Source organism: Trichechus manatus, unplaced genomic scaffold (assembly GCF_000243295.1).
Source record: "Trichechus manatus latirostris isolate Lorelei unplaced genomic scaffold, TriManLat1.0 scaffold00133, whole genome shotgun sequence".
NCBI classification, from domain to species: Eukaryota; Metazoa; Chordata; class Mammalia; order Sirenia; family Trichechidae; genus Trichechus; species Trichechus manatus.
This window is the reverse complement of record NW_004444069.1, coordinates 6,875,400-6,901,342: the sequence shown is the minus strand read 5'-3', so window position 1 is coordinate 6,901,342 and position 25,943 is coordinate 6,875,400. Positions and strand designations below refer to the sequence as shown.

Sequence of the window (25,943 nt, the reverse complement as noted above, 5' to 3'; positions counted from 1 at the left end):
CCAAATTATGATGGATGGTTCATAACATACCAGCATGCCATAAGAGAATAGCTAAAGGGACAAGCTCTTTTATTTTTCATAAAAAGATTCACCAGAGGCAGCCAAGGCCAAAAACCAAAATGTACAAATGGAATTTCACAAAAAACTGGAACATTTATAATATGATTTATATTTGCAATTATGTGCCAATAGGGGAAATCCAATCCAGTGAATCACAAAGACAGGAAAAAATTTACTCCTTTTACACATATAACGACCACCACAACTGGGTGATGTTGCACTGTTATTATGAATTTTGTTTGTACAACAAGCAGCGTATCAAGGGCAAAAATGCGGGAGAGCTATACTTCGTTTTATTGAGTGCTGTAATTTCACCTTTTCCCCCAACCTCTTTCTTGCAAGGCAGAGTTAGTTTCAGAATCTGGGAACCTGAAATAATGGAAAAGGTCAATTCATGAGCCACAGCTCCATAAATATTTTATCTGAAAATCAAAGTTACTGCATTATACCTAAACTTAGATCTAATATGATCAAAATGAATACAGCCAGAAAATTTAAACTAGAGGAAAAATAGTACATAGATCTTAAGAGCCAGTGAATTTTCACATTAAGTGGGATTTTAAGTTTCCCATACAACTGACTCAAGATATAAATGCTTCTGAGTAGAAGCCTTAACCTGGGTATTCATTTTGCAAGTAGAGAAGACAGAATCTGAAAGACGAACAAGATCTTTAAGGCTTTTTTTTTCCTATCTAACTGCATTTTACACCTGAGAAGCCAAGAGGCTCCAGTTTAAGTTGCTTGTCCTAAGTTAGTAGCAACATTATGACATGCTATAACAAAGCCTAGGACTCGAGGCTCCTCCTGACAATCAGTTAACGTTCTTTGCATCATACTATGTAAGATGAAGCTACCTGTTCCTTGCTGTGTGGCGGTGTAGAGCACAAATAAGCAGCTTTAAAAGCTGTGTAACTGGCACCATGACAAAGCAGTTTATGGCCAGAAGCGTGGTTCGAACTTAGAATAGGATGGAAATGTGCTGAAGTACATGGACAGTCATAAAATAAAGGTATTATTGTCCCATATATTTGTGCACAGAACTACTTTTCTCAATTAATATTAAAATAAATCCACAGGCAAACTGAGTCAAAGCATCTGTTCCCGGTGATACACCAGAAGAAAAAATATTCATGGCTATTTAATCCCTTTATGCCTATTCATGGAAAAACTGAATTCTAAATGCCCCTTTGCCACTGTAAAATCCAGAGACTGTCTAATACTATGCCCCATAATTATAACTGAGGCTTGTATTTCTATCAGAAAGCTTTTCGTCTTTCCCTTTCCATATAAGTGATCGTTTTCTACATTATTAAGTTCCTACCAGGTGACCAACATCGCACTAGGGGCTAAGCTTTAAACCTTATACCTCTGCCAGGTCAGAAGTCTCGCTGCACTTTATTTTTAGATAACTGGTGCTTGTCCATTTAACAGTGACATATTCTTATTTTTAAAGAGTTCAATAATGTGGGTTCTAATATACCATTAAAATTAAGTCTAATACCTCAGAACCTGGCCAAACTTTTTGGTTAACGCGGTGAGCGCTGCACTGTTGAACTTGTAACTCAAATTACTTCAGCATGAAGACTGGATGTACACAAAGACACCAGTATTAGGAACATGTGCATGGAGAGTTCTGGATCACTGACAGATAGATGCACAAACTGAGAGCCAGAGACAATGCTTCAGTTTGGCGAGCTAAACTCAACACAAAGCAGTTTCATGTAGCGCTGAACAAATATCCATTGTTGAAAGTGTCAATAGATACTTTCTCCGACTCATCGTTCTAAAGCCTGTAGGTAGTATGTTAGAGAAGCCAAAGACCTGTAGATCGGTTCAGTGAAACTGGCCAAAGAAAGAAATCCATTTTAGTCAAAGGTGAAACCTGACCTTCCTGATTGTTTTTAGGAATCAGGAGACTAAGCAAAAAATAAACCTAACCCTAATCCTGATTCCACTTCTGTTCTCTTGATTCCTACTGCTGCCATGAGTCCTCAGCCAAGCCTTGGCCTTGCTCTGCTCTCTTTTTCACCCCATATGCTTCCTTACTCACACTCCTCTAAAGAGGAAACACCTAGGCCACAATGCCATTCTTTGAACCCATTACGCTTTAGTCTAAGATTTAATTACTTTCTCTTTTGGCGTTCCTCTCTCAGAACAATATTATCGAGCAACTTAAGACAAGGGGTCCTCCACTGTAGTAAAGTCTTCCTATGTTGCTCCATGCTGTACTGAGTAGGCTGAGGTCTCTCTCTAGCCAGAGCAGCATTTATAAAGAGCTTCACACATTGGAATGAGTGTTCATGAACTGAATTGGCTAAAGCAAGATCACCCAAAATTGCAGAAAGAGGCCTTTACAGCAAGAGCTGGTCCCTTTTTGCCTTTCTCACAATAACCTCACCAACCTTCCCACTAAAATGAACCAGGGGGATCGGTCGTAAAACGGGTCATGCCCGTCACTGAAGAGATCTGATCCCTCCTCCGTCCCTGCGTCAGAGCCGGTGTCATCCACGAATGCCTCATCATCAAAATCCTCCATCTCATCTTGCTGCTCGTCAGCCAGCTCAGTGATGTCAGAATCGGCCGTGGAAAAAGTGGGGGAGGGTGTGCGGTCGGCAAGGCGCTCATTCACACAGCCGTGGAAAATGGGGGAGCTAGACACCAGGTAACACGACGACGATTCACACAGCCAGGGAGAGAGGAATAGTTGGTTAAACAGAAGCTATGGGTGCCAACAGGACAGAATCCACTGAGGAATCAACACAATAAAAGCAAGTGGAAAAGCAAAAGGATAAAATCAGCATAAATCATCTGCATCAGGTGAAAAGAAACAAGGGCAGGCTGAAAAAGTTATGCAAGGACTGATCCTTAGAATAAGAAAAGCAAAGGAAATACATAAGTAGAGTATTCCAGGTAAATATTGTGTTGTAAAATGTTTATGTTCTCCAAGTCACATAAAAGATCAGCATTCAGGCCTCAAAGGAGCCACTCAACATGAAGGAGAAATGATAAGGATTTAAAATATTTTCTTAAATTCTCAAGTCGTCTTGGAGCAGAAAACAAAATGGATGAAAAGATATGCCAAAGAAAGTACATCCCTTGCTTTTGGGTAAGACAAGTTCGGCCAATTCGTCTCTTTAAAAGCTACTCTGCTATTAGGGGGAGAAAGGAGGAAGAGTTACTTCATTTCTAGGAAATGAAGTATATAACTTCATCTCCTCCTTTTTACCTAATTCATTTAAAAACTCTCAGAGTGCTTTTGCAATTGAAAAACAATTCCAATTCTAAGTCATTAAGCTCAAAACTATATTTCCCTGCTTTTATAATTCTAAATCTCTAAGAACTTGATTCAATAAAGACTCACAGAGGCGCTATTTGTTTTCATTAAACACTGAAAATAATGTATACACAAAAGAGGTTCAAATGGACTACCAAGGTGTATAATTAATTCATCCGTGGCAAAGACTAAACTGAGATGAACTACTTAAAAAAAAAAAGTGAGGACAAATCAGATCATGGACAGATAAGTCACACTACGGTTTTTAACTGCACAGGATATAGACCCAGCTTTCCTTTTTCTTGTAAATGTATCTTGTTCAACTACAAGACATTTCATGAACGAGTTGAGAGACAGGAAGAGTGTCAAATACTTTGATTTAAAGTTTGATACTCAAAACAAATATGCATGTTGAATAAAACTGAAGAGAAATATACTGAGCAACACACTGGTGGTACGTGAGTGGTTAAGACTATAGAGGGGGTTTTTTATATTTAAAAAATTTTTTTCTATAATGTCTGCTGAGGTTTTAAACAATTAAAATTAAACCAATCATTATTTTAAAAAGAAAACAGAGAAAATCATCACATACCTTCCTACAAGTTTGAACCAATGGAACCGATCATAAAATGGATCACTGCCAGTCATAGTGGTTTCACTCTCATCTTGGGCATTGGAGGCCATCTCCCCTGCCCTGTCATACATCTCTCGCATCAAATCCAGCCTCTGCCTATATAAACACAAAGCAATGGGTTAATATCATGAGAATGCATTAAAATTTTGCATTGGAAGCATCTTCCATGCAAGATAAAAAAACAAAAAACTTGCTTGCACCATTTCATGTTATTAAAGAATGAAGGCCAAAAGTGCAGAGACCAAAACACTCACTATCCAAAGTGTCTGAGTCTAGAGAGACAAGTCACCAAAAGTCAAGACCAGACACCAAATCTCTCTTGACTAGAAAGAGAAATGTAGTCCAATGGCATATGACATCTCAAATATACTGAAACAGCAGAAAAAAATCTCATCATACTAAATGCAAAGGAAGCTAGAGTGTAACTTTCCTGTTTATTGCTGCTCATCATGAGATCCTGGTCAGAAAAGATGAATAATTACTAGATTCAAGGCAGAAAAAGATAGCATGAAATAAGAACGTTTAAAAGAAAATGGATGGATAGTAATATCATTGGCCAGAAACAAGCATTTAGAAAGCAAAGACAAGGAAGCAACAGTGTCTTCAGAGAGGAGAGTTTGAGGGAACTCATTTGAGCAATTCATTAGTAAGCATGAATAATATTCTCATACTTGAGTTTCTCCAGAGACCAATAATGTGTTGCTCCATTCTTCAGATCCTGAACTTCTACTGCTACCACCGTACGAGGGAAAGGTCTGCCTTCAAGACTTTTCTCCATCTCAGTGGGAAGTAGCTCAGGAGGCAATGGGGAGTACAGTGTGTCAGTCAACAGAACAAACTGAAACTGCACCTAAATGGAAAAAATAAACCACCAATCATCAAATGGTCTTTTTGTTCACAGCAAGAAGGCCTCAGAGACAAGGCAATATAATCATGCTCAGTGCGGAAGAGGTAAAACACAAAGTCTATGCTCAACAGATAGTTTGTGACTAACTGAAAGAAAAAAAGGTCACTTGCATTATTAATCATAGGGAATAATTCTAATTTTAAACCATGCTACTTACAGCCTTTTATTCCCTAGCCTAGCACAAAGTTTTGGCATAGACTAAAATTTCAACCATTATATTTTGGTTGACTGAATGCAGACTGTCACAGTACTTATACAGGAAACCAGAAGATGGACTCAAGAGTGCGTCTCTAGTCTCTCACTAATGAGAGAGGATGGAAAAATGTCAAGGTTTTCTATTCTAAATTCAGAGGATTACAACAACTACCCTCAAGAGTGTTTACTTTATGGTAAGTGCTTTGCATAAATCATGTCATTTATTTCTCGCTACCACCCTAAATTTTCACCAACAAATATTAATTAAATGCTAGGTATAGCAGTAAGGAAAAAAAAAAAAGATATAGTACCTGCTTTCATTTAGTCTACACAAGGATGGGAGCAGCTAATAAATTACAAAATGAGAAAGGCTACTAAAATTATGAATATAGCGCTTCCTAGAGAACAACTGAGAAGGTGGTGGTTCAAATCCACCCAGAGGTACCTTGGAAGACAGTTCTGGTGATCTGCTTCACAGCCTTGAAAACTCTATACAGCAGTTCTACACTGCACATGTGGGGTCACCAAGAATCAGAATAGACTCAATAGCCAACTAACAACAACAACAACAATTAGGGGATCTACTTAGAGTGAGTGGAGAAGCTATCAATAAAGAAGACATCTTATCCTCATTTTACAGAACTAGAGTACAGAGCACTAGAGAAGATAACGAATTTTCTGTGCACTTACTTCGTACAGAATATTGCCTCCTGCTATAATCTTAGTATTCAAGAGACAGTTCCAGAAGACTGAATCTAAGATTCTGTGTGAAATTTTGATAATTTACCAAAAAAGGTAACGTCTAGGCACTATCTTAAGGAGCCCTGGTGGTGCATTTGTTAAGCACTTAAATGCTAACCGAAAGGTTGGTGGTTCAAACCTACCAGCGGCTCCATGGGAGAAAAGACCTGGCAATCTGCTCGCATAAAGATTATAGCCTAGGAAACCCTATGGGGCAGTTCTACTCTGTCCTATAGGGTCGCTATGAGTCGGAATCGACTTGATGGCACACAACAACAGCAGGCACTATCTTAAGTGCCTGACATGTATCAACTCTTTATTGTTCATCAAACCCCAGGGTAGTAGGTTCTACCACCACCCCCATTTTGTAGATCAGGGAACGGAGGCTTGGGGGTTTTGGGGTCAACATATCTAAAAAAGCTGGGATTGGAACTCAGTGAGTTTGGGTGCAGAGTGTATGTGCTTGTCCACTACACAATACTACCTCTCAGAATCTAGAAGAGGAGTTAAAATTCATGGGAAGAGGGCACAAAGAGTTTAGAGACATAAACTTAAGGTAGAAAACTAAAAGAAAATTGAGATTTTTCAGGAATCCAAGCCAAGCCATTTTTCTACTGATATGTTTCTCTATCACTTGTCAGTAATACAGTCTCCTCATTTATAAAATAAGCAAGAAAACATCTATTTTTATTTCATTTAATAAAAACTTAATTAGTACCTATTATGTGCCAGGTAGGGCCCTGGTGGCACAGTGGTTAAGAGCTCAGCTGCTAACCAAAAGGTTGGCAGTTCGAATCTACCAAGCTGCTCCCTGGAACCCCTACAGGGCAGTTCTACTCTGCCCTATAAGGTCTCGATGAGTCGGAATTGACTCGATAGCAACGGGTTTGGTTTTTGGTATGTTCCAGGCAAGGAGCCCTGATGGTGCAACAGTTAAGGGCTCAGCTACTAACGGAAAGGTTGGCGCTTCGAACCTACCTGGCGGCTCCATGGGAGAATGACCTGGCGATCTGATCTTGTAGAGATTATAGCCTAGAAAACTCTATGGGGTAGTTCTACTCTGTTACATGAGGTCACTATGAGTCAGAATCGACTCAATGGCATCTAACAACATGTTCCAGGCACATGTGTTAAATAAAGGCACATATAAACCTGTTTCATAGCATAATGCAGCTGAGTTCACTCAAGGGACAAGTTAATCCAAGATGAACCCACACTGGGCTCAGCTTTGCCTCTAGATTGTCTGCATTCTCACTACCCTCCGTACCTGCTTCTTCAATTCCACACTGATGGCATTAGCCTCCTTGAGGTAAACGGCATTGCCCCAGAGTAAGTCCCTTAATGAAGTAAACTGGTGAGACTTCCACTTCCGGAATGCCCACTGGGCCAACTCAAATTCATGCTGTGTCCAAGGAACTGAAAGAGCAAAGGAAACACATTTAATGGTGATCTCATAACTACGTAGAAATTACATCCTTCCTCTACCTTCTCTGTCTTATCAAGTTATTTTCCAGTTTTTTCCCATTCAGCTGCTTTTGTTCTTGTTTTCTTCTTAAAAGCTTACTAAATTCTTTTGATATTATGAAAGTGGTTTACACATTTCAGAAAAACTAAAAAAATTCTATTTAAAACAGTACATCAAAGAAATGTTTCACTTCCTTTTTTTTTAAAGATATATTTCTAACGTGTAGCTTATAATAAAGAAAATATCCCCAGTATGTTGTATAACATCATATTTATCTTTTTTCTTTCTAATAAAGGGGGGAAAAGAGACTAAAGGAAAAGGAGTCATATTTCACTTAGATATTTAAAAATAAAGAATTTATTAAATGAGAAGGTCTTTCAAAGTTAATGTGAAGGCTTGAAGTGACTGAGTATGAGTGGAGGTAGGATGAATGTTCAATATTACATTATGTGACAGTAACTAATAATGAAAACCCTAATTCAGCTAAGAAATTCTGGAAAACCTAAGGCATGCAGGCATGACTAAACAATGTGATTAGAAATCTGCTAGAGATGGCTTCAAAGTACACTGAAGTATCCCAAAATCCTAGTTGGGAAATCCCTGACATAAACCATAACCCAGAAAATAAAACAGTGTCTTAACAAAGATTAAACTCTATATTTATTTGTAACAGATACATGAACTTCATATGTGTAGTACTATGTGACAGTGTAAGTAAACTGTCCAAGAGATTTATAATGTTTATAAGGATGAAGCTTGTGCTCAGAGACCTTGTGAAGACAGAATACTATCAACTCCACCCCCACCTCATAGAACAGAGCCTGTGTTCTTGGCATTGAGCATCTTTTAAACAATCTTTAAATTGGCTTTGTAAAATATCAATAAATGGTAGCATCAACTATGAGGAATCCAGATTTGATCACAAAAGACTAATAACACAGATTCAAAAGGTATACACAGGAAAGTTTTGGTCTCTAGATTTCACCTTCTTCCTCCTCTTCTTCCTCTTCCGTTGCTTCTGCAGCAAGGGATCGAGTCTCAACCTGCTTCTGCAAGGCCTGCAATTTACTCTCATAATCCTGAATGAAAAGAAAGGAGATAACATGTAGGAGAGAGAGGAAGTAAAAGGGAAGAAAAAGAGAAATGAAAAGAATATTGGGAAAAGTAAAGAAAGCAAAGGGAAAAGAGGAGAGACCGAGGCGGGAAACGTAATAAAAGGACAAAAACACAGAGAAATGCTTAGGAAAAAAACCACAAAGCACACAAGATAGTCCATAATGGGAAATGCTAAAAAATTTAACTGCAGTTTGTCTCCTACTTCCTCAAAGACTCAAGAGTTCTTTATTTGCAGCTGGGGTAGAAGAAAGGGGGGATTTTGAGAGGGAAAAAAATAGACGTCCCTTAAATGCTAAAATATACTTAAGCAATAGCTTACACATCAGGGTATTTGAGTGAAAAACAATACTGGAAAAGATCAAGTTTGACAGCATCACCAACAGTCCCAATTATCTAACTGTTTGGATGAAAAAAATTAGGATTTTAGATAATAAATCTCCCTATGGGTAAAAAATTACTATTTTTGCAGCTATAGGATGAGTTTAGCCTTCAGGTAACTGAAAGCTCACAGTACTATTAGTATTATAATAATTTATAGATTGCATTTAGTTATTCAAGAAAGATACTTTATTTTAAAATATACTATTATAACACAAAATATCGTATTATAATACAAATCAGATTTATCCGTCACTCTTCCATCTACTCCATACATTCTCCTTGAGGGCAATATAACCCCCAAGGGGGCAAAAAATGGTTCTTGGAGGATGAAAAAAAAACCTTACTCTTTTTATGTATAAAACACAGGTATACATATGGTATATAAACAGATACACAGTATATTTGTGGTATTAAAATTTCCTGGTGGGGAAAGATTAGGAAAAAATGAAAGGGTCCTTGGGTATGGTACGTCGATAATAAAAATAAGGTTGAGAAACACTGATCTACTCTAACAGAATTTAAGACATTTCACTGTCATGTACTCAATTTGAGAAGCTGAGTAAAAAAGAAAGTAATCAGAAAACACTAAATTAAAGAACTTTCTTAAAATAGACGGGAAATGAAGGAAGAATTTAAAAAATTGTCCAAAGTGCAACTAGCTCCTTTAAAAAAAAGAAAAAAACTAGGTCATTTTCCATAGTGAATGGTCTAAATATAAGCATGTTTCCAACTAAACTGTATTTACATTTCTATTTAAAAATGTATGATTTACAAATAGGAAAAAAAAATCTTAACATACATAACCTAAAATAATGTAGAAATGAATACATCTTAATAGATATTAAGTCTGGAGAGAGACTGGGAATAGTTGCTTAATTCATTCAACTTGATAATGTATGTAAGAAAATTAATGATGAACCAGATTTACTATATTAATCTTCTCCTTAAAATACGTATCAACATGTTCTGAAGGAATGATCATTTAATGAATTTTAATGAAAATAAAACAAGTAGGGGTAAGAAAAGAGACCTTTACATAATAAAATACCAAATCACAGCATAAACACAGCATTTTAAAATATACTGCCTGGGTTTCCTGCTTTCTTTGGTTCCGCAGGAGTGACCCAATTATGGAATGTCATGAACAGAGGGTTGAGGTATGACCACGTATTCCATTTTCAAGCAAAGCTCTCCAAGTCACAGATCAAATATTCTACATAATAACAAGCACCACTGAAAGCCTCTGTAGCAAACTCCATCACAAAGGGAGCTCGTGAGGGCAGTGCTGAGGAGGCAACTATTCTCTGAGGCTCTCTGGTCCTTTTAATCTCACAAAGGAAGCTTTCTCTCTGTAGTGGGGCTGGCAGTGACCAAGAACTAACGACACAACTTTATTAAATACCTGAACACACTTTTTAGGAGACTATGTACTGTGGCAAAAAGAAAGAAAAAAAATTAAACTAATAGGTAAAAGACTTGGGAGTTTGGTCCTGGCACCTGCTCTTACTAGCCTTATAACCCTGGGAAAGTTAAATCTCTCTTAATCTCACTTTTGTCATATTTATAATGAAGATTTTAGCATTTTATCTGCCTATCGCACAGGACTGCTGGAAAGAGCAACTGATGAACCATTTAAGAACACATATGAAAGCCCTTTTAAATGGTGAGCACTATTAAAATGACAGAAAATGGTTAAAAAGGTTTATTTTCTAAGCATATCTAGCATCCAGATCGTGGTTTCTAAGTGCCATTCCTCACTAAAAGGAATCAGGGCTCTTTGGGAAAATGGCCGACTCTGGGTTTGGAGCAAGGAAGAATACAAGGTGAGCCTGGAATATCTTGTGCTAGAAAGCAAGAAAAGTGCTTAAAGACAGATGGGGCTATTTCAAATGGACACAGGATCCTGCTGGCCAATAAATAAGAATGATATTGTGATCCAATATATATTGTGATCCAACCGAATGCGGAAATTATCGAACGATATCATTAATATCACACCCAAGTAAAATTTTGCTGAAGATCATTCAAAAGCGGCTGTAGCAGTATATAGACAGGGAAATGCTAGAAATTCAAGCGAGATTCAGAAGAAGACGTGGAACCAGGGATACCACAGGTGATGTCAGATGGATCCTGGCTGAAAGCAAAGAATATCAGAAAGAAATCTACCTCAGTTTTATGGACTATGCAAAGGCATTCGACTGTATGGATCACAACAAATTATGGATAACACTGCAAAGACTGGAAATTCCAGAACACTTAATTGTGCTCATGAGGAACCTGTACATAGGCTAAGAGGCAATGGTTCGAACAGAACAAGGGGATACTACATGGTTTAAAGTCAGGAAAGGTGTGCCTTAGGGTTGTATCCTTTCACCATACTTATTCAATCTGTGTGCTGAGCAAATAATCCGAGAAGCTGGACTGTATATGAAGAAGAACAGGGCATCAGGATTGGAGGAAGACTCATTAACAACCTGTGTCAACCTTGCTTGCTGAAAGTGAAGAGGACTTGAAGCACTTACTGATGAGGATCAAAGACCACAGCCTTCAGTATGAATTGCACCTCAACATAAAGAAAACAAAAATCCTCACAACTGGACCAATAAGCAACATCATGATAAACGGAGAAAAGACTGAAGTTGTCAAGGATTTCATTTTACTTGGATCCACAATCAACACCCAAGGAAGCAGCAGTCAAGAAATCAAAAGACACACTGCACTGGGCAAATATGCTGCAAAAGACCTCTTTATAAAGTGTTGATAAGCAAAGATGTCACCTTGAAGACTAAGGTGCACCTGACCCAAGCCATGGTGTTTTCAATCATCTCATATGCATGCAAAAGCTGGTCAATGAATAAGGAAGACCAAAGAAGAATTAATGCCTTTGGATTGTGGTGTTGAGGAAAAATGTTGAATATACTATGGACTGCCAAAAGGAGGAACAAATCTGCCTTGGAAGAAGTACAATCAGAATGCTCTTTAGAAGCAAGGATGGCGAGATGACGTCTCACATACTTTGGACATGTTATCAAGCGGGATCAGTCCCTAGAGAAGGTCACCATGCTTGGTAAAGTAGAGTCAGTGAAAAAGAGGAAGACCCTCAATGAGATGGATTGACACACTAGCTATAACAATGGGCTCAAGCATAACGATTTTGAGGATGGTGCAGGACCGGGCAGTGTTTTGTTCTGTTGTACATAGGGTCGCTATGAGTTGGAACTGACTCAATGGCACCTAACAATAACTAGCTATCTGGATGTCAGGTAGTAGCTGTACGTCTGTGTCTTGTGCTCAGGGCAAAGGCCCAGGCCAGGCAGTGGTTTACAGACAGACGACCTAAGACTGGATCTGGCTCCCCCACTTACTAACTGTGTGACTCTGGGAAAGTTGTTAACTTCTTTGTGCCTCATCATCCTCATATGTAAAATGGGAATAATAATACTTGCCTCATAAGAGGGGTGTTGTGAGGATTCGATGAGTTACATGTATAAAGTTTACTGGTACCGAGTAAATGCTTAATACACATGAGTTATCAGTGTCTTCATCATCATCAGTGTAAAAATGGAAGGTAAAGCATCATAAATGTATAAGATCTCCCAGGGGAATGGTTATAGATATAGAAGTAGTCCAAAGTCTGGGGCCACAGGAGACCATGAAGGAGCAGCCAGTGAGGTAGGAGGAAAATCAGAAAACTAGGGTGTCATGGGAGCCAAGAAAATTAAGTGTTTCAAAAAGTAAAGAGTAGGCAACTGTGTCAGATGCTTCTGGGAGATCTAGTCAGATGGGACTGAGAAAACACCATTGGATTTGTCACCACGGAAATCTTTGGTGACCCTGGTAAAAGTGGCTTCAGTGGTGAGATGGAAGCAAAAGTCTGACTACAGTGAGTTCAAGCAAGAAAGGGGAGAGGACAAATTAAAGACTGGCAGGTGGACAAAGCTGAAAACAATTAAGTACAGAAAACTCTCTCAAGGAGTATTTCTATTAAAAAAGAACAGAGAAATAGAACAGTAGCTGGCAGGGCACATGGGGCCTAGGAAAGACTTTTTTGAAATTGGTGAAATGAAGCCATGCTTGTGTGCTGACAAGGAGTAATCCAGAAACAGAGAAAGTGATGTCGTAAAAGAGAATGGGATAAATGCACATTAAATCCTTGAGAAGGTGGACTGGGCAGGAAGAGTGGCATGTGAGCTCATATCTGAAGGAGGAGCTAGCGTGATGGAAAAGGATTCCAGTCTTGAAGAAGCGCAAAAGCCCTGAGGTGGAACCTGAGGAAGCGCAAAAGCCTTGAGGTGGAACCAAGTCTGGCACACTCAAGGCACCGAAGGCCAGAGTGCTTGCAGTGTGAGAGTATTTAAGGAATGAAGTCAGAGAGGCAGGCAAGAGGCCAGACACATAAAGCCTCATAGGCCATGGTGAGAAGTTTGGATTTTTAAGGGAAGGCACTGGAGGTAATTGATATGATCCGATGTTTTTAAAGATTATAATGTTTTTTTAAAATGCTACTAGTTGCTGTGTGGACAGTGGATTATAGGTGTCAAGAACAAAAGTGAAGAGACAAGTTAGGAGGCTACCGCAGTACTCTAGGTGAGATGTGATGGTGGCACAATTAAACAGGGCATCTCTGAGGAGGTGACACTTTCGGTAAAATCAGTGTCACCATTCTGGGTTTTCTTGTTAGGCTGACTTTGACATTAAAGGCTTCGCTCCTTTGGCTAATACTGCCCTTCCTCTTTTAATGACAGATTATAATTAGCAAGCAATAGCCGGAAGGGAGATATCCACACCCGAACAACAACCCAGTTTTTGTCAACACCTGAACTTGCTCCTCACCACAGCCTCCCATCTTATCCTTCCAGGGGTCCCACAACACTTATTCTTAGACTACAACAGCTCCCACTTTTTCCCAACCTCTCAGTCCTCTCTTGGTTTTGTTTACTTTAGTTTCCAAGCATGATCCAAGCAATCACCTTCATCACCCTGTGGGTTGTATACACAGGGTTTGTCCCCCACAAACTGATTTGTTGGCTCTACCTCTGAATAATTTATCCTAGTCATTGCCTCTCTCCTCTTTCTCCCTGCCTCAGTTTGGAAAAGCATCGTTTCTCATTTGGTCAGTACAGCAACTTCCCAAGTGCTGCACTTGGCTCTGAATTTGCCTCCCTCCCACCCATCCTCTATCCTTTGCTAGAGTGAACTTTCTAAAAGGTGAATTTAATAACGCAATCTCTCTGTTTAAAATCATTTAGTAGCGTCCCATCACACTCAAGATAAAATCTCAACCACTTAGCATGCTATGATCAAGTCTTGCCTCTTGATCCCTCTGGTTTCTCACCCCCATCTGCACACTCAACTGGTGTTCTGACCACTCCAAATTACCCACAGTTCTCTGGCCAATGTATCATGCTTGCTATCTTCTACCTCAAGGCGTAATTACCTGCTATTTTCCTTCTACTGACAGGCTTCCTCCCTCCCCTTCTCATTCTTCACTTGGATAAATTCCCAGTTGTAATTTAGGACTCTGCTCTTGGCTCAGGGCTTCCTCCTTCAAAAATCCCTCCCACTCTCCCCTTAGGACTTGGATGATTCTCATCCTGTGCTTACAACTATCACTGCACAATTAGCACTGTAGTGTGCTTGTCTGTGTCACTCTATAAACGTCATCTCTTGGCAACTTTTCCACCAGTTTCTCCAAGAGCAGAGAAATACAAAGAAGTACCTGAGGGGAAAGGGTATGAAGACTGAAGCAGAGGAATCCAAGCATAAAATTTCTAAATTTCATATTAAAAACTCATGTAGATTTTACGTTTTGCTCACAATGCATGAGTGTGTTGTTTTTCAATATAAAAAAAAATGTTATGTCCCAATTTAAAGTAAGACCGACGGTCCACTCCAGAAAAATATTCTACTTTATCCTGTTTCCTCCCTAGCATACTGCCAATACTCTGGGTAGAGAAAAACAGAAGTCAATGGGGAAAAAATAAGCTACAGAAAGTTATTTAAAGACTTTTTAGAAATTTAGTTTCTTTTCATACTGAAGGGAAGTATATAATTTCATTTAAAAGAACTTCAGATCAAGACTATATAACCAAAATATTGAAAACACAGTTTAAGGTAAACTCAAAGATATCAAAGTGATAGCTTCATCTTACACTAGAAAGTTTTTGAGTGAAATGTAGCATAAAGTAGGGCTTAAAGAGCCCATTTTAAGACAAAATTTTATTAAATAGAAAAGGGTAGCAAAGGCAAAAGCTTTAACTAATCAACTTCGTGTAGAGATATAAAAAAAGATTTGGTTTATAATTATCTTCAGATGAAAAAGCAATAAATAAAAGTCAAAGACAGGGTTTAGTCAGCATCACCGCTTTAGTTCTCCCTCCTCCCACATCAGAGAGAAACCACACTCTTCAAAGATGACTCCAGCTTTTATTGAATAAGGACTTTATTTTCGAACATTACAAACTAACTCTCCCCTTTCTGAAAAGGCAGGTTTTACACTCAAGGCAATCTTCAAGCATTTTTTTTTTTTTTTAAAAGAAACTGGGGCTGGAAAATGGAAAAGTCCACAGTTTGTTAACAAGAAGATTCACGTCTTTTTACAGTAATAATGGGAGGAAAACAAATACATTTCACAACCTAAAGTGGTTTCAACTAAGTGTCTAGAGCAGATTTTAAAATATGGGAAAGATGACATAAAACGGACATTTATGAAAACTGCTCATAATGAAGAATCTGGCTCTAACATTACAGAACAAATTCTTGGTTTGTTTTGTTCCTAAGAAGGCTTCTTCATTAAGGCACACCAGGAACACAGGCAGCTGCCCCTCCTCCCAGTCTTTTGTACGAATCATTAAGGCAAGACTACAAATGACCAGTAAGGCACAGGGGTACAGCAGCTGACCAGAGGAAGTCTGTGCAACTTCCCATAGTCTGATAGCCTTTAATACAGACAGCAGAGTGACAAATTCAGTGTTTTGTTTTATTTTTTCAGCACCAACCTGCACCTAAAGCATGCAAGGTCACTTCAAGTCACTTCAATGTAATAAACAATTCCCATTCATTGCATTAACCAGTGAAAGGAGAAACAATCCACAGTGCTACTAACGATCAGAACCAAGAACACATAAAGGAAGCCCTTTGGTTTAGACTTATTAAACAGAATGTCTTTAACTCTTCAAGGAATACCATTTTGGTTTGTAAAGCTATACCAATGGGTTAGAACTCCTCTACATTCCCATTATTATTCGATCAGTATATAATTTCACTTTTTTTTCCCCCCATTTTGCTATGATAATAGCTAGGAATACTTCAATAACATAATAATAGTTTAATAATGACCACTTCTCTTAGTCTTGTGGTATTTGGGTTTAGGGAGAGATAGCTTCAAAATAAAACAAAACAAAGAAAGCCAGTACAGACTATACCTAAGCTCACAAAAGCATTGCACTACTTATTCAGTAACAGCGTCAATTAAACAACTTTACTCACACAAAGTTATTTTCTAAGATAAACATCTGCTATGAAGGGACATGTGGCAATCAATCAAATCTTGGTTCATTTCTTCCTGGTTATCTATGAAATAAAGGGCTCCGTTATATATCTAAACACTTGAGCAATGTGAGGGTACCTGGATCAGCAGAAGCACAAACACATACCTAATTCTTTGGAGTATCACTGTGGATGTAGTCGTTATGACAATCCACATTTGTAAATGAAAATACTATATATAAAACTTCATTCTACCTGATCACTAGTAGAAAGTAACTCACTCCATTGTTTAGTGGGAAAGGTAGGCACCTGTTTATCACAAAATTAAAAGGCCATTGTAAAAATGAAAATATACAGGCCTATCCTATTAAACCCATGTTAGGGAAATGAGAGCTCATTTTTGCTAGAGTGGAAAGCTGAGTAATTATTATTGCTAATATCAGAAAATGAATTTTTTCTTTGTAAGAAAGGAATAGTTAACATATCTATGTCTCAAGACAAAAAAGGAGGACAACTGGGGTTTACACAAGAACACATTGAAGTGACTGATGTGAAGTAGCCTACTGAATACAGGCAGTCCCCGGGGTTATGAACAAGATCTGTTCCTAAGTCTGTCTTTAAGTTGAATTTGTAGGTAAGTTGGAACAGATACATATGGTTCTTATTTAGTGCCGGTTAGTCAAATGTTTTTCTTAGTATACAGTATATACTTTACCTTTCTATGCACATAAAACACTTAAGAAACACTTCCAAACTACGCAGTATTTTCATGAGTGTCATAAAGTAGTGTGTGCATTCGTTATTACAAACCATTGTTTTTAACTCAAATTTTTAATATAACAGGCTTTATGGAAGTCTGTTCTTACATACAAGTTGTCTGTAAGTCGGACGTTCTTAACCTGGGGACTTACTGTACATTCAAACCACACGGCACAGGAGATTGTCATCTCAATTAAGTCAACCCGTTACAAATATCACTCACCCATGTCTAATTGGCCATAAGACCTCAGCTGAAGACTAGGACTGTTCTAGCTATGAAAGCAAAAATATCCCCCGATGCTTCTCTTTTTTGAGAAAAAAAAAAGTTAATTAGAAGCAATTTTCTGTGCATTAAGAAAGCATTTTCTTAGAAGCAAAGAAACAAATACTATAATTAATGTGTCCTAATAAAGCATAGTGCCCACACTCAAAGGAAAAAACGTAACCACATAATCACAATCTTTAAGGCTTCCTTGAATGCTAGTTGCTATGTTGGCTGCAATTTTTCACACCATCTGGAAGACATGTGTTTTATAGATGATTTAGTGTGACTTAGGAATCTTCAAAAATGTAAAGTCAGGCAATCTCAGACATCTGCATTCTTCACATTGCCTCTTTAAAAAGTTTCTGACAAGTTCAAGAGATGGGGACAGATGTAGAAAACTACTCTTTTTTCTCCATTAAAGTCCATCTTTTTTAGTGGATTCTTCAGTGAGGCAAACTGAGACCATAACACAGACAAATGAGGTATTGATACACTAAATGTTCATCAGGACATTGCTTTCCTTGCTTGAGTATCTGTGAGCATACTACTGTTAACCAAAAGAATAGTTTAGTATACATCTTCTCCTTTATTCCAAACCCAACCAGAGTTAACTTTTCATCATCTCCTGAAAGAAAGCAGCACACAGCCATTGGCTGTAGTCTTCTCCCATGCCCCACCTCTACCCTCTCTTCAGCAAATAATCTCCCTACAAACTTATATATACTGTCTAAAGCACTTATGCAAATATTTTGTTGGTATTTCTATTGGCATGATTTTGGTGAATAGTTCATTTTGTGTGTGTGAGGGTGTGTGAAATAATATGTCGAACTTCAGAATGAAATCCACAGAGACCCAGACACAATGCCAATTTAAGATTTTGGTATTATCACAAATTTCATACATATACTGATACATTCAAAGAAAAAAAAAGACTGAATCAGTTCTATGTAAAATATAGAAGGATAAGATGATGTGGAAGTTTTGTGGACGATGCAGAACTGTGTACTACAAAATATGTCTGTACACATTTAATTTTGGCTTATGAAAATTCCAATTATATTTAAAGAAAGGAACAGATATGGATGAGAAATCCAAAGCTGTATCCACACAGCTGCATGCTATTATTTCTTGAACCAATGTTTAACATTTATGGGGAAAAAATAGACATTTATTCTATGTATCAAATTCCCCTTTCGAATGTTTGCATAAACTAAGAGGCAGGTCTTTCTGGATAACAGATCAAGTTATATGCATTTAAAAAACACAACTTACACACAAAAAAGACAAGTCTGTGTAAGTAAGGATATTAATTATCTAGGCACCAAGAAAGGAGAAAAGTCTCAGAAAAATGAGAAGTCTCCATTTTTTTTACCCCGAATTCCAAAAACTACCCATTTATGGTATAACAAGCAAAAGGGACGTGTTGAAACGTTTACCAATGTTTTATGTTTTAACAATATTAAAACCAGTTAACACTGGGAGGAACACAACATTAAAATCATAATGTAAATAGTCGCCAAGAGTAGAACCAACTCAAATCGTGTGCTAACACTGCCCATTTCCTCCACCAAGATTTCAAGCTTGTCCAGTAATTTATACTGTGGTTTCTTGACCAGCTTTGAGATTCGGTGCTGAGAACTGTCGCCTCATCCGGGGAGGTGTCACAAACTGGTTACAGTGGTTGGGTCTGTCAGTCTGTTTCTGATAGGCATTGGCTGCACTGCCCTCTAACTGACCTCCAGTGTTATAATTACAGTAAGGCTGACGGTGCTGATGAATATGGCGTTTTGCCTGGAAAGTTTGCAGATCAGCAGTAGGGTGGCCGCTGTGGGAGTTTAATGATTCTGATGAGGCAGCTGCCTGACAGCGCATACTCTTCGGCTGGCCATTATTGAGAGAATTGCTTCTCCAGCGTAGCTGAGGTGGCTGTTGTTGATTATTAATATGCTGCTTGCTAACCTGGATGTGATCTTGACTTCTCATGACCTGAGACCCTGATGGTAACTGGGGATCCTTAGAAGTTGCTCTACCCCCTTTTTCTTGGTTCTCCTCTTTATTTCCCTTCCTGCCTTCTTCATCTTTTGGAATTCTAAGTTCTATAACCTCATCTTCTGTTATGATGATGTGTGTCCCAGGACTCCAAGAGTTTCTGTGTTTGGGGTTGCTCTTAAATGGGAATCGGGGCTTCCGGTTTTCAGGAGGGATAAACCTATGGGGTACATTCTGTCGACGAAGCTGCTTAGTTATCTCCTGCTGCTGGAGGTTCTTAAACCGGATTTGCTCTTGCCTCATCCAGCGCAGCCGTCCACGTCTAAAAGCTGGGTCCCCATTCATCAGCTGGGAAACACGCTCTTCTTTCTCAAGTTCTCCTTTGCTTTCATCATTCTCAGACTTGTTACTGACACCAGCACAAATAGGCTCTTTTGCTTTGTGATTTCCTTGGGTTTTCTGTTCCGGAGATCCAATCAGTGGCAAGACTTTCTCCATTTTTAGCATTTTATTTCTTAAGACTTTTATCTCCTCGTCTTTCATGTTATTTTGCTTTTTGACTTCTTGCAAAATATCTTCCAGCTTGTCTATGTGAACCTTGAGGTCATCTACATCAGTTCCGCCTTTACTACTGGCCATCATGTCTTCAATCTTCTCATCTCCGACACCAACAGTGTCCCAGACATCCCTGGCCACTGCCCGCCAGGAGTCCCGCTCATTGGGATCCTTCTTTCCATACATGGCACAAAGCTCTTTCATCTTAACAATGGCCAAGGCTTCAATCTCCTGCCGACTGTGCCTAAAATCGTTGAGGGCAACCTCATAGCAAATCTCTTTTACAGCCTGAATCTTAAGATCTGAGATGGTGACCCACTTGGAATCTTTACTCAGGCGCCTTCTCTGGGGGATCTGATACATTTTAATTGGTTCTCTCTTCTTCCCACTGCTGGGGAGGCCACATTTTTTAACAATGGTTTGCAACTTGCTGGGAGGTAGCTTTTCTCTCAGGGAAGTAATCAGTTTCCAGCTCTCTTCACAGGATCTCTTGTCAGAATCGTCCCCGCTATCAGAATCCGCGTCCTTTGGAAAAACAAAATCAAAAAATGGCCCCAAAATAACCAAAATTAAAATGTAAAAAAGGAAAATCAAATTGAAGAAAAAGCAAGCAAAAAAGCTTAACCAAATTTAAAAACAAAACAAAACAAAAAACCTAAAAACAAAACAAAACCAAAACCCTAAATGATGTGGAAGTCTATTAAGACATATGCGTATGTAGATTACTATTTATATATAGACTTGTTTGGTTATTTGTTTAGTATCCCTAATCCAAATTTCCACTTTATGATTGATGTGATAAAATTTCCAATCAAATATTTTAGGAGATTTGACAGTAAGGTCATATGAAATTAACAAAATGGTGTGAAACAATGTCTCCACTATGTCAAGAAAATGAAATAAAACCTATGATCCAGACATGCTAAAAACCCATGCAACCACTTCCCCACATTTGCCTTGGTTATTGCTGTTGCTTCTTCCAGACACTCTTTCCCCCATGAGTGAGCACAGATGCCATACAAAAATGTGACGAGCAGGCAGATTAACAAAGGTTAGTAAGGCTGTAGGACGCCAAGGTTTTGTTTAGCTTTACTAAAAAAGAGCAGCCCTAGAAAAAAGTTAAAAGATGAGAAAATAGAAAAAGAAGCAGTCAACAAGTATGATGTTAAAAGTGCTAAGAATCCCTATTGGCAGACCATGTGAGGCTCTTATCAACCAAAATATTTTTTTCTATAAGACAAGAGGGGTGTGAAACTAGTCTTTCCAGAACATATACTGGATTCTCTATCTTCTTGTGTCATGTCAAACTGATCCTTTTTATTTGTACAATTAAAGTTTGTTGTCCAGAGAACAAGGAAGCATAAAAAAGGATCTTTATAGTAGATCTGGTTTTTGTTTTTCATACACTTAAACCAATAAATACCTCATCCACAAAGTTTTATGAAGTAAATTACCAGAACAAAATTTAAACTAGGCAAATATACTTTCATACAAGATCGTTTAAAATTCCCCAAGTAATATTTTACTAAATACAACTTAGAGATGCTTTCTGTGAAAATTCATGGCATTTCTAGCTTTTTGAGGAAATCACTTGAAGCAACAACTTTCCAATAAACATATAAAACACAAAGATGATATTATATTCTGCTTATGTAAAACGGATCCATCTTAAAATGCACCTTTAACTCTGTCTTACCAGCTGCCTATCTGCACCACTACCCTCTTTTCAAATAACTTTACTTAGGCCTAAAACAGTAGCCTGACTTCAAAACAAGTTGTTTTAAGGGTTATTGATAATAACCAATTGTTCTTAACTAACACAAGCAAATCTTGATAACATGGATCTAACTGAAAGCAATGTTTGATTTAGAATTCCATATAATGCTTGAGATTATGGAATAATTTATATTCAGGAAATAAAAGCTCCTGGGAAAAGAAACTACTCACTAGATGAGTAGTTCAAGATAGTCTAGTAAGTGAAGATATTGTTACTTACTAGTCTCTCTTACTTGGTTGTCATTACCAAAAGTATTTCTAGTATCTCTACAGTTTAAAAAATAAAATAAAAAGGAACTGAAACCGGTAAATCGTATCTTGCTTTCTAGACCAAAGATGTATATGTACAGTTACTTTCTAGCGAATAAAAAAATAACCTTAAACAATAATGATGATGATTTGGCCTCTGAATTTGACGATGTTGCTACTGATCAGTTTTTCTGCCGGGGCGACAGATTTCTCTCTCATAACAGAAAAATGTGTATTATTTATATTGGCCTGTAAATGGGTACTAATCCCATAACCAATCTATTTGAAAATTTAACAATAAAAAGCAGATAAAGCTAAACTTACAAACTCTACACTATTTTTTTTCTTTTCCTTTTTAGTTAAAAATATCAGAACATTTAATCTTAAGTGATAAAAAAAATTACATTAATAAACATTAGAGAAAAAAGCATGCATAGCTCCTGAAAAGGTTTTCTTGCAAATACTTATAAACTGAGTTTTATAGAACACAAACTCTCTGGTTTGTCCCACACAATGGACAGCTATGACTTCCTTTTTCTAGCTTCTTTTCTTTTGTTCTTGAAATTGCTTAAGGATGAAATGAATGTTACTTAATTTAAGAAATGAAAAATATTCTAATTATTGCTTTAATATCATGCTTGAGTGACACAAGTTATACACTTAAACTCTAAAATAAAACATATATAAATGAGAGAGTCTATATAAATCCAAAATAAATCAAGTGACTACTTTTCTTTCTTTTTAAAAAATACTGCCTATATTGACTGTGTTCTTACAAGTCAAGCATATCACCCTATTCATACTGACCATGATACTAAAAATTCTGTATGCAAATTTTACATGCCAAGATGCAAATCTTATGTTTAAAAAAAAAGAGAGATTTTAAGATGTTTATTTATCACAGGTCTGGCCAATTCACATATCACTAAATGATCCTTCTGTTTTCATTAAATACCAAAGGCAAAGTGGGCCTCCTGAAGAGACTCTACAATTAGCTTATGCAAATAAGAGAGAAGATACCCAAAACATATGTGTGAAAAAAGCAAGCCCAGGAAGGATCAGGTGTATAATAGAGTATTAAGTACAGGGGAATATTCAGCAACCTCACAATGTGACACATTTGGGGAACTATCATAATACAAAATTTATGGGCCTGAATTCCATTTTTTAATGGTGCTCATTAGCTAAAAATGATTACATATAATAAATATATTATACATTTACTGAATACTAATTTCTTCGTATCCTTTTAATGCTTACTCATGGGGTATATGTTGAAGCATATTTGTTGGTTGACCATTATAAGGTCATACAATACATTTTCCATTCAGGCTACAACATCAGAACTATCAGTTCCTCTGGAGGAGAAGGAATTTAAGTGGGATAGACAGCTGAACTTATGGGAGGAAAGTAACTTCTTTAAGGAGTGGCTCTTGAAATCCTAGCTTGCTTTAAGATACACAGAACAAATGAAAACCAGAACCTGATTATTTGCAGACTAAGTATGTTCCCTGAAAACTTAAGTATGTCTTAGAGACTTTACTGTCTCTTTATTTAATGGTCAATGTCTTTATTTTAGGGCACAGAATGACTACCAGCTCTTGGTTATGGAGAGCACTAGTCATCATTCTTTTTTCACATTTAGTTACCCAAAGTGTGGTCCAGGACCAGCAGCATCGGCATCACCTGGGAGCTTGTTAGAAATGCAGAAGCTCAGGCCCCACCCAAGACCTGCTGAATCTAAACCTCCATTTTAAAAAGACTCCCAGGTGATTGAAAAAGCACTGCTCTCTGAGACAGAACACCAAAGCAAGTCAGAAGACCCAAGTTTACACTTCAGGTGTTTAAGGGTAGGTAAGACAATATTTTTTAGCTTTGGTTTTGTCAACTAAAAACTGGAGGTAATATTACTCATTTTACTTATATACCTACCTACAAAAGAGTTACTTCAGGGATCAAAAACAGTGATGGATGTTAAAACTCTTTGTAACTCATAAAGCACTATACAAATACAAGGCACTACTGTTAATAATAAATACAGCTTCATTATACCTGTTTGAGCTCTCACAGACCGTCAGAGGCATGCTATTATACTATATTATTAGGATAAAAGGCTCCTTCATGGCTCACAAAGCTTTCAAGCCCCTAATCACGCTGTAGCTCAATCATCTTTCTGTTTTCATTACAAACTAAATGCAAAGTGGGCCTCCTAAGGAGACTCTATCTACAACACAGCCATTATCTTGCCCCAAATACTTGATTTATTCTTACAGTTCATTCCTTTTTTGGCTTTACTATAATTTCCAAGATAACAAACTACTGGTTTAACTGTCAAGTCTGAGAATCAAGTTGCCCTGAAAAAGGCTGCTTTTCTCAGTCTTTGGCTTTTCTGGCCCATTTAGCAATAGCCCCTCTTCTCCAAATCACAGAGTATGGCTGTAAGGCTGTAGTTCACATGCTGTATTTTATGTTTAAGGGCAGAAGACAGTGCCCCAGCTTCCTCCTTAATACCCCCTATCTAAGAAGAAGACCATGAATCTTAAAAAAAGGAGAAATTCCTAAACTGTACCCACTCTATCCAAAGGTTAGTTACACGTTTCTTACATATCAAATGAACACTGAGAAGCTTCTTATAAGCAGGACTTAGTTAACCAAAATGGTTTGTTTTAAAAATCTAACTAATGAATCAACTTATTTATTCATGAGATTTAGTTTCTATAAAACCTGGAAAATCAATTAACATCATAAAATGCTAAAGCCACATTGGTATTATAGCTGTGACCTTAAAATGACTTTTCAACTGCTCATCCAATCTTTTCTTAACCCACAGAAACCAGAACTCCCTCTCCTATCTGAGTTGGTTATGTAGCCCAAGCTCCCCGACCCCTGTCACCATACATGCCACTGAGAACCTTCTTGAGAATTCAGACTCCATGCAGGGGAACAGAAAAGGGTTAACACATGCAACTGTGCAGCAACACTTTCAGACACAGTTTAACTTAAAAGAAAAAAAAAACAAAAAAAAAAACCACCTAGCACAAGAACAATCCCCAAGTCAGCCCAAGAGCAGAGAATTAGTACTATCAGGTGATCAGAAACAAAACCAAGGCAAACACCCACCAAATTCAATATTCAGAGCAATTATCATTAAAAGAAGTAGCCCTGGTGGCACAGTGGTTAAGCGCTTGGCTGGTAACCGAAAGGTTGTAGGTTTGAACCCACCAGCTGCTCTGTGGGAGAAAGATGTGGCAGTCTGCTTCCACAAAGCTTACAGCCTTGGAAACCCTATGGGGCAGCTCTACTCTGTCCTATAGGGTCACAGTGAGTCAGAATCCACCCGAAGGCAAAGGGGTTTTATCATTAAAAGAACCATCATTGATGCAAATTCAAAAACGACTATCAGGAGGCAAAGGTTATCAGAGAAGCTCCCACTATTTCCTCAAAAAGCACTTAGTTTTGACAGAAGTAAAGATTTTACTTTAAGACATAAAAGGCACAAAACAGTACCTTTATGGGCAGTTTTTCAGGTTAAGGGTACCAGAAGATGTGAGTTCATCCTCCATTAAGGAAATGAAAGAATAGTGTATGGGATCAATAAGAGCCCAGATAAGCATGAGGAAAGTGCTCATCTGTGGAATAGGGAAGGTGTGAGAGCAAGTTGCCCTTTTCCTAATAGTTAGCAGATTTAGGATGGACTCCTACCAGTCTCTGCTGCTCCAAGAGAAGATCCGCTTCTTCCTTCTCCTTTTTGTATAGGATCTCCATTTCCTGTAGTCTAGAAGAAGAAAGGAAAAAAAAAAAGACAGGAAAGAATAAATTCTGAAATCACTGAGCTGTTTAACAAATGCTATTATATGTTTTTAAAAAGTGATAGTCATGTGGCCGCTTAATATCTGTGCATTACCTTTTCTCCATCTCCTGTTTCATATCAATTCCTTGTTTTTCCAGAAGCTCTCTCTGGGCAAACGTCCAGTCCACAGGCTCAGAGGGGGTCTCAGCAGAAGGAGTCTTCTCCCGCTCAGCCCGTGCTTGTTCCGGGTGGTTAAAGCGGAAAACATGGTTTTTACCCATGATGATACGGTTTCCTAG

The 25,943-nt window shown here is 37.9% G+C and overlaps 1 protein-coding gene across 3 annotated transcripts in view; it reads right to left on the bottom strand.

Annotated features, from left to right (window-relative positions):
* KIF1B (kinesin family member 1B) overlaps positions 1-25,943 on the bottom strand; it is a 159,434-nt gene that overhangs the window by 40,088 nt on the left and 93,403 nt on the right. The window contains exons 19-25 of one of the 3 annotated variants that reach the window (XM_004385151.3): positions 25,759-25,939; positions 25,557-25,629; positions 8,262-8,355; positions 7,079-7,227; positions 4,640-4,818; positions 3,927-4,064; positions 2,463-2,711 (exon numbers count right to left, since the gene is read on the bottom strand). In XM_004385151.3, the coding sequence (XP_004385208.1) occupies positions 2,463-2,711; positions 3,927-4,064; positions 4,640-4,818; positions 7,079-7,227; positions 8,262-8,355; positions 25,557-25,629; positions 25,759-25,939 (1,063 nt within the window). Of the gene's footprint in view, positions 1-2,462; positions 2,712-3,926; positions 4,065-4,639; positions 4,819-7,078; positions 7,228-8,261; positions 8,356-16,979; positions 20,355-25,556; positions 25,630-25,758; positions 25,940-25,943 lie in introns of those variants that run through there. The other 2 variants (XM_023739409.1, XM_004385153.2) reach the window with 2 other exon arrangements.